The sequence below is a fragment of the Solanum tuberosum genome, unplaced genomic scaffold (assembly GCF_000226075.1).
Source record: "Solanum tuberosum cultivar DM 1-3 516 R44 unplaced genomic scaffold, SolTub_3.0 scf00071, whole genome shotgun sequence".
In the NCBI taxonomy this organism is placed as follows: Eukaryota; Viridiplantae; Streptophyta; class Magnoliopsida; order Solanales; family Solanaceae; genus Solanum; species Solanum tuberosum.
Genome location: NW_006238997.1, coordinates 494,561 through 504,811, shown reverse-complemented (window position 1 = coordinate 504,811; position 10,251 = coordinate 494,561). Strand labels below are relative to the sequence as shown.

The window sequence follows — 10,251 nt, the reverse complement described above, 5'->3', positions numbered from 1 at the left end:
CAATATCAGACAAAAGTGATTTGTTACCAAAATTATGATTAGAAGAGCTTAGATGACCCATGATCCAAGAGTACTAGACTAAGAAACACAAGTAAAAGAATTACCCGCAATAGAAACATTAGGTTGAGCAACCGAGGCTACTTGTGGAGACGTTTGCTTACTTGCTCGATACTGAAGGAACTCATCATATTCTCTCTGAGCAATATGAGCATTATTGGATGGTCGATTAGGTTGAGAAACAGATTCTACTTGTGGAGATGTCTAGGAGCTCATTATATTCCTTTAGAGCAAAATGATAAAAAATGGGTGGTGGACCATGCAAAATATAACATATGTCACGAGTGTGTCCAAGCTTATAACAATAACTACACTTGGATTGAGGTTTTCTAGAACGACTTCCTCCTCGTCGATTCTCCATAGATTGATATGCTCATTTTTCTATAGTTTGAGATGCGAGAATAGATGAGTCAATGGTGGGTGATGGAACTACTTTGTGACTGAGAGGCACCAGAAGACGAGAGAATAATTCATCAATTGTAGGAACTGCAAAATTGGCTATAAAATTTGATCACACATTGAATCATGTTCAGTAGGAAATCCAACAAGTGTAAGAACTAGAAACAACGTCTGCCTGTGCTCTTGTTGTTTTTCTAAGTTCAGAATAACTGGCATCAAAGTTTTGAATTCCTCCATGACTGCTTGTACCTGACCTAAGTAAGTAGACATATTTGATTCTTGTATCTTTAAGTTGGTCATTCGAGATATCACATCATAGAATCGAGATATGTCATTAGTGTATTAAGCACGAGCCTCTTCCAAACTGAATAACATGTCTAGAATGGGCGAAACAAGGACATCAACTTTGAATCAATAGATCGCCATATGTGACTACATTATTGAGCATCAACCTTCTCCCATTGTACTTTGGCCGTTGCACCTTGCTCACTAGCCTTTGCCTTTTCATCTACCACACAAGCATTTTTTGTTAAGTGGTCTTGGACTCCTTAACCCTTGCACTACAACTCAACCGAGGAAGCCCAAGCTAAATAGTTTGAGTTTCCCATTAATGGTTCTGAAGTGATCACAAGGCTTGAATCTCCTATATTTTTGGAGCCAAGAATATCAATTCCGAAGAACATATTGTAAAATTATAATTTTCTCATACAAAATTGAAAAAAGAAATGGGGATAGAATCTGAAAAAAGAAGCTAATTTCGCTGGAATGATGCTCGGCAATAATTTTCTCACAATTACTCTGATACCATGTGAGAAATTGAGAAATATTGAAGAAAAATATTATTGATTGTGGATCTACATTATTACACAAAGAACCCTATTTATAGACACTATAATACAATCCATTACCGAGTAGGATAGTATATACTATATACTAATCCTATTCTAAGTAGGATTTTTTAATTTTATGAACTTTTTTGTCAAAAAATATACTATATACTATTCCTATTCCTATTCCTATTCTAAGTAGGATTGTGTATAAAAATTCCTATTCTAGCAATACACATTCAGCTAGATTAGCTAATCAACTAGATTGTTTAAATGATTTGAAATCTTTATCATGATCAATTGTATGCCCTAACCTCTTTCTTTCCAAGATAAAGTTCTTCTACCATCCCCTACTTTGGTAATGTATTATGCGAATGTATTCCATATTCTTTCCAAAATAAAGTTCTTCTACCATCCCCTACTTTGGTAATGTATTATGCGAATGTATTCCATATTCTTTCCAAAATAAAGTTCTTCTACCATCCCCTACTTTGGTAATGTATTATGCGAATGTATTCCATATTCTTTCCAAAATAAAGTTCTTCTACCATCCCCTACTTTGGTAATGTATTATGCGAATGTATTCCATATTCTTTCCAAAATAAAGTTCTTCTACCATCCCCTACTTTGGTAATGTATTATGCGAATGTATTCCATATTCTTTCCAAAATAAAGTTCTTCTACCATCCCCTACTTTGGTAATGTATTATGCGAATGTATTCCATATTCTTTCCAAAATAAAGTTCTTCTACCATCCCCTACTTTGGTAATGTATTATGCGAATGTATTCCATATTCTTTCCAAAATAAAGTTCTTCTACCATCCCCTACTTTGGTAATGTATTATGCGAATGTATTCCATATTCTTTCCAAAATAAAGTTCTTCTACCATCCCCTACTTTGGTAATGTATTATGCGAATGTATTCCATATTCTTTCCAAAATAAAGTTCTTCTACCATCCCCTACTTTGGTAATGTATTATGCGAATGTATTCCATATTCTTTCCAAAATAAAGTTCTTCTACCATCCCCTACTTTGGTAATGTATTATGCGAATGTATTCCATATTCTTTCCAAAATAAAGTTCTTCTACCATCCCCTACTTTGGTAATGTATTATGCGAATGTATTCCATATTCTTTCCAAAATAAAGTTCTTCTACCATCCCCTACTTTGGTAATGTATTATGCGAATGTATTCCATATTCTTTCCAAAATAAAGTTCTTCTACCATCCCCTACTTTGATTATGTATTATGCGAATGTATTCCATAAGAATCTAATATATTTCCAATTTCAACTCCATACGAGGGCTTTTGTGTTACCATGATCCAAGAGTTTTCCATCTTATACTTCTTTCTAACCATTTGCCTATAGAGCGCCTTCTCCTCAATCCTCATTGTAAAATCTTCAGAACCACTTCATAAGAAGATGGTTGTTGTGTACCTTTCGGGGTCGTTTGGTTTGAAGATGTAATTGAATGGAAGATCTTTTCTTATTCCAGTAGGTGAACAGTGAATAAATACAATACATAAGGTGCTAACTAAGGAAAGAAATAAAGAGTGATTCCTACAGATCTGCAGTGATCCCTATAAATCTGCTGCCTATATATAGCTATGTATATTACTAAGATTAAGTCTATATACATTCTATAACACTCCCCCTCAAGCTGGAGCATATATGTTGATCATGCCCAGCTTGTTACAAAGATAATCAACTCGAGTTCCATTCAACGCCTTTGTGAGCAAATCAGCTACTTGCTCTCCTGTCTTCACGTAGCCCGTGGAAATCAAGTTTTCCTGAATCTTCTCACGAATAAAATGACAGTCAACCTCAATGTGTTTAGTTCTTTCATGATACACCGGATTTGAGGCAATATGCAAGGCAGCTTGATTATCACACCAAAGTTTTGCTGGTGTATGATATTCCAACCCAATTTCAGTTAGAAGATGATATATCCACATAATCTCACATGTAGACTGTGACATAGCTCTATACTCAGATTCTGCACTGGATCGAGATACAACACTTTGCTTCTTACTCCTCCATGACACTAGGTTTCCTCCAACAAAGACACAATAGCCTGTAGTCGATCTCCTATCAATTTTGGATCCAGCATAGTCAGCATCTGCAAAACACTCAACACGAGTATGACCGTGATTGCTATATAATATCCCAAGACCCGGGGCTCCTTTCAAGTAACATAAAATCTGTTCCAAAGCTGCCCAGTGTTTGACTGTAGGTGAGGACATGAACTGGCTAACAACACTTACTGCAAAAGCAATGTCTGGACGAGTCACAACAAGGTAGTTTAACTTTCCAACTAACCTCCTGTATCTCTCAGGATCATCAAAGGGGTCGCCGTCATCTTTCATAAGCTGCACATTGGGAACCATTGGAGTACTGCAAGGTTTAGCTGCCAACTTTCCAGTGTCTGCAAGAAGATCAAGAATATACTTTCTCTGAGACAAAAGAATTCCCTTCTTGTTTCTATTTACCTCTATACCCAAAAAGTACTTCAACTGACCCAAGTCTTTCGTATGAAACCTAGTATGCAGGAAGGATTTGAGGGAAGAGATCCCTGCATAATCACTTCCTGTGATGACAATGTCATCAACATACACAACCAGCAGGATAGTGCCAACTGTTGATTGTCGGTAGAAGACTGAGTGATCACATTTGCTCATTTTCATCCCAAACTCCAGGACTACCTCACTAAACTTCCCAAACCAAGCTCGGGGACTCTGTTTCAAGCCATACAAGGACTTCTTCAAATAACAGACTCGCCCATACTCCCCCTGAGCAACAAAACCAGGTGGTTGCTCCATATATACTTCCTCTTGAAGATCACCATGAAGGAATGCATTTTTGATATCCAACTGATGTAAAGGCCAATTCGCAGAAGCAGCTAGAGAAATGAACAAGCGGACAGAAGTAAGTTTCGCAACCGGAGAGAAAGTGTCTGAATAATCCACTCCATAAGTTTGAGCATACCCTTTAGCCACAAGCCTAGCCTTAAGTCTTGCCACAGAACCATCTGGATTAACTTTAACTGTGAACACCCACTTACATCCCACTGGTTTCTTCGTGCTAGGTAAATCCACCAAATCCCACGTGTGATTTTCCTCTAAGGCATGTATTTCCTCAAGCATCGCATCATACCATCCAGGATGGTTCAAAGCTTCCTTCACTGTTTTGGGTATAGAGATGGAGTCTAAAGAAGCAACCAAGGACCTCGACATAGAGGATAAACGGTCATAGGAAACAAAATTAACAATGGGATATGTGGATTGACAAGTCCTTTTACCTTTGCGAAGAGCAATAGGGAGATCCAAATTCTCTGAAGTATCGGGTGAAGAAAGATTTGATAACAGAGGAACCGGTGCAGAACATGTATCATCGATCTCTCGTCTCCTCGAATAAACTTGAACAATTGGTGGTCTTGCTGGAGCAGAAGTTATAGGTCCAATAGTCAATTGGTGCTCAATAGGGGAGCTAGGAGATTGAAGAACATTATTTGATTGTTCTTTCACAACACGAGTAACCTGATAGACTAACCACTCATCTTCCTCCTCTTGAGTTGTAGAAATAGGAGGTGCATAGAAGAATGGTGTAGTCTCTGAAAATACCACATCATTTGACACCACGTATTTACCAAGCTCTGCAGAATAACATCGATACCCCTTCTGAAGGCGTGAATAACCCAAGAAAACACACTTCAATGCCTTAGGGTCCAACTTGGTAACAGATGGCCGAACATCTCGAACATAACACGTGCTTCCAAATACCTTAGGCTCCACCGGAAATAGTGACTTGTTTGGAAAAAGAACATTGTAAGGCACATTACCAACAAGAACAGTTGATGGCATGCGATTAATCAAAAAACAAGCTGTAGAGACTGCATCAGCCCAAAATTGTTTAGGAACCTTCATTTGGAACAAAAGTGCTCGAGCTGTCTCAAGTAGGTGCCTATTCTTTCTCTCAGCAACTCCATTTTGAGAGGGTGTATCAACACATGAAGTTTGATGGAGAATACCATGTTGTCTCATGTAGGACTGAAACAATTCTGACATATATTCTTTAGCATTATCACTCCTTAGAATACGCACTGAAGTATTGAACTGAGTTTTGACTTCAGCACAAAAAGCACAAAAGTGAGTAAACACTTCAGAACGACTCTTCATAAAATAAATCCAAGTCATTCGAGAGAAATCATCCACAAATGTGACAAAATACTTATGTCCGGTTTTGGAAACAACAGGACATGGTCCCCAAACATCTGAATGAACTAACTCAAAAATTGACTCCACCCGCTTATTAACCCTTGGTTTTGTTGAGCTACGATGGTGTTTGGCAAATTGACACGACTCACAATCTAGTGAAGGAATATTCTGAAACTGAGGACAAAGCTTCTTCAACATAGGCAAAGAAGGATGTCCTAATCGACAATGTGCCTCAAATGGAGACACGACACAAGAGTAGGTAGCAAATCGAGGCTCCCAATATTCATCAAGAATGTAGAGACTATCGGATACATGTCCTTTACCAATAACTTTATTTGTCTTCAGATCACGAAACAAACAATGATCGGGAAAGAAAGAGATATAACAGTTTAGGTCTCTGGTAAGCTTACTAACAGACATCAAATTAAAGGCTAACTTTGGTAGACCTAATACAGATGACAAGGTAATGGAAGAAGTTGGTTTTACAGTCCCAGATCCTATAATATTACAGATTGAACCATCAGCAACCGTCACAGGAGAGAGTGCTCCGTGTGATCGAAAGCTAGAATATATATTAGGATTACCTGTCATGTGATCTGTGGCACCTGAATCGATCACCCATTTATTCGAAGAGGATATAAGACATGCTTTTCCTGACTCAACAAGGGTAGTAGCTGAAATAGATTCTTTTTGTAATTTTTGATATTGTGAGAATTTTGCAAACTCTTCCGCCGAAACCAAAGTTCTTTTATCCGAAAACATAGGAGCCACAATTTCAGTCATTCTCTCCAAATATTTTAGCAGCACAAGAACTTATCAACAGAAAATATAACCAGAAGCATGTATGTGACCCCACAAACACTGTTGAACAAATTCTAAAAAATGATTTTATCAACTAAGAAACCAATTATTCACCCAAAATGAAGAATCTGAGTACTTTACCAGTAGACAAGAGCAAGTAATGAACAATCAAATACCCAAGCAAGTAGTTCAGAGAAAGAAATTCTGAACCGCAGCTTATGACCAAACAACACCAATTATCTGATCTGAAGTAGAAGCTAGCAGCCACAGAACCACAAAGTACAGACCAGATTCAGTGTAGCAGAATAGAAACGAACCAGGGAGTGACGAACAAACTTTCCAGATCGTATTTTAACACCAAAACAGACCTGAGAAGTGACCGAACAGACTTTCCAGATCTATTTTAACACCAGAACAGACCTGAGATTCACCAGAAATACGTGTCGATGCCGTAAATTAAAACCCAATCGATTCAGCCAGACACGCACCTTCACGTGCCGGCCCGTGATGAACAAAAGACTGTATGACCTGTGCGTGACAGCCACTCGCTTCACAACCAGATGCCAGTGAAGACTGGTTTGGCTGGAAAATATACTCCGCCTCCTTCTGTGGTGGTGATGACTGACCACTTTAAATCAGTGGAATAGAAATCCAAACTTCTTCCGTAACACAGCCAAAACGACACGAGCCTATTGGCTCTGATACCATGTAATTGAATGGAAGATCTTATCTTATTCCAGTAGGTGAACAGTGAATAAATACAATACATAAGGTGCTAACTAAGGAAAGAAATAAAGAGTGATTCCTACAGATCTGCAGTGATCCCTATAAATCTGCTGCCGATATATAGCTATGTATATTACTAAGATTAAGTCTATATACATTCTATAACAGATCAATAAAGTTATTACTACTTCATAAAAAAATTCTATCATAGTAGATTAACAGAGTCAGCATAACTCCCTCATTTCCGCACCTACCAGCAGACGGGCGGGCCGTGCCTGAATTCAGACCGGACCAGACTCTTCTTTGTTTCGATTGCTCGTCGCTTCTGGCCGCCTCCGCCTTATTCTGTCACCCGAGATCCAAGTCAGCACCGGCAAAGATCTCTTGATTCCTCGCGGCCGGGCCGGCTTGGAAGCAAGCTACCTCTTGCCATTGAGACAATGGTCAGAGTTTACAAGCTGCTTTGATAGAAGCAGGTTAAGAAAGATAGCTGAAAGTGCTAGCATAAGGAAGAGATTCTATGGATGGAAAGAGGCCCTTCCTTGCTTTCAAGGTTTCGGCATTAAAAGTCAAAGTATAGCCGGTCTCAAACCCAAACAAAGGAGGAGAATTGTTATAGGTTTCACAATCTGGTACAAAATAGTCAAACTACAATCAATCCTCTAAAATCACAGGAGTCATTTGGTAGCTAGTTTGGAAGTGAGCTATGCAGGCATTAAATCCTACATAAAGCAATACCACGTTTGCTAGCTGGTTAGGAGGTAAATTATTCATGTATACAATTAATATGGTGTTTGGTTTGTAATTTAGAAACCCACATAACTAATACAATTACCTGGTAACTAATATATGCATAACTCTAACCAGCTACCAACAACGGGTTCATATAGTCAACCCTAATTTAAGGTAGTTAATTGATACAATTGAGCTAAAAAGACGGTATTTTTGGCAGAAAATGAGAAAAGAAATTAATAAAATTCAAAACATTTTTCCAAACTAGACAATTGCATACCTGCCAAGACTCTTCTCCCTTGAAGATATACAACTGATGTTTCTTCTTCACATCAGGCAAATCTATTGTTCTATTTTCACCTTTACACTGAAAATAAACTTCCGGTAATGATCCGAAAAACTCATGAGTATTATATATCTCGATCGAATCTAGTGATACAACCGCCGCTGTAATCAATTCTGCAGAAAAAAAGGAAAAATTAGACAAAAATCACATAATTTTCCATCGATTAGTTCACTACAATCAGAAATTCAATTCATTTCATGAAATTTACCTGGAAGCGAGCTGAGAAGAATCGAGCTGCAGAAAAACGAAAGGAGAAGAGGACGAACCCTAGGGTTCAATCGACGACACATCGCTGTAGAGATTTTTCGCTTTTTGTGCAAGGAATTGGGTTTGTTTGATCGAAGACGACGATGAAGATAAATTTTGTACCTTTTGCTCTTCAGATTGTATCTTAATGTTTATTTTAGTCCTACTACTGTACACATCCACTTGGGTTCGACTCCCTTGGGAACGGAATCCTTCTATTATTGAACTTTTTATCCCTTGAATCCTCTCAGGTACGAGTTTCTTGGGTATGAAATCGTTTTTATTAGATATTTCTTCTGTTCCTAATTATTTGTACACCTATCTACTTTTGAATCGGCAACACATATTAAGAAAACAATGATTGATATAGTGAGTTTACCATTTTATATTTTTCAAAGTAATTAATTGAGAGTATAATAAGTAAAAATAAATTATCCTTTCTTGATTTATCAAAATGCACAAGTAATTAAAAATAAACAATGTACACACATTTTATAGATTGAAGGGGTGGTATGTATTACTACTTCTGTCCAAATTTATGTGTCATTATTCTCATTCGAATTTCAAGAGTCAAACTTTTTTATTTTGATCGTAAATTTGAATATGATATCTTTAACAACAACATACACAATGAAATCCTACAAGTGAGGTGTGGGGAGGATAGAGTGTATGCAAACTTTATCACTATGTTTGATAGGTACAGAGACGACGAACATTAAATCCTTAAATTTCTTAAAATAAAAGTTAAATATTTGAAATTATGTAAAAAATACTATAAGTCATAATAATTGTTTAATTCAAAATATTTAAAAGCATATGAAAAAATTATTGTCAAAGAAAAACTTATTTGACTTTCGAAATCTGAACGATGTCATGTAAATCGAGACATGGAGTATATATATTCATTCCATATGATAACTTTGCACCATTGCTTTAGAAGTTGTTAACACTTTACCGATATCTCATCTCCACCGTCTTTTGCTTCTTTCTTTACGTTGTTCCTCCTTACATTTAAACCAAATAACCAAAACCAATATTGCCAACATTAATGCTACTTAATTTCCATTGCCATTGTATTTGTCAATAATCATTTTTTTTGTCAAATGTCAATGGCTAAATTATTACTAACACCACCAACTTTTTTGGTGTTGTCCATCTTATTAATCTTCATTACTTTCTCACAAGCAATTCCACCAACCTTTGATTGGGTTCAAAAAGAATACCTCAAGGCTCACAATGATCTAAGAAGTAGTGTTGGTGTTCCTCCTTTGCAATGGGATGAGAAATTAGCCGCTTACGCATATGATTGGGCTACTCAACGAAGGGAGGATTGTAATTACAGGTAAGGATCGTTGTTCAATATACATAGTCTTACGAAAATATGACCTGACCAAATTGTTACTAAATTATTCTAGTTAGACCCCCTTGAAAGGCTTGGATCAATTTGGACATTATATGTCAGTAAATTTAGGGTGATTTGCACAAACATGACCTTCGAGTATCACTATTTAAATTTTGGTCTTGTTGGATAAAAAAGGTGCAAAAAGTGGCCATTTGTGCAAATCATGATCTTCGAGTGGCACTATTTAAATTTTGGTCCTGTTTGATAAAAAAAAAAAGGTGCAAAAAGTGGCTATTTGTGCAAATCAGCTCGCCTTGACCAAAACAAATTCTAGACATACCATTCATTGACTCGAGAGTAATTTAGTCTAACTCGATCATTTGACACTCATAAAATTTATTTATTTACAGGGAACATTCGACCGGGCCATACGGAGAGAACATCTTCTGGCAACTTTACGTAGAGACACCAGCAACTGGTATTGTAAAAAAATGGTTCGATGAAAAGAAGAATTTTGATGAGGTAAAGAATGTTTGCAAATGCCAGCCAGAAATAG

The 10,251-nt window shown here is 37.1% G+C and overlaps 1 protein-coding gene across 1 annotated transcript in view; it reads right to left on the bottom strand.

Annotated features, from left to right (window-relative positions):
* Positions 1-8,547, bottom strand: part of LOC102595979 (uncharacterized) — a 14,331-nt gene extending 5,784 nt beyond the window's left edge. The window contains exons 1-2 of the mRNA XM_006345621.2: positions 8,316-8,547; positions 8,042-8,220 (exon numbers count right to left, since the gene is read on the bottom strand). Of these exons, the coding sequence (XP_006345683.1) occupies positions 8,042-8,220; positions 8,316-8,397 (261 nt within the window). The 5' untranslated portion in view covers positions 8,398-8,547. The remainder of the gene's footprint in view (positions 1-8,041; positions 8,221-8,315) is intronic.
* Positions 8,548-10,251: the final 1,704 nt, after the last annotated feature.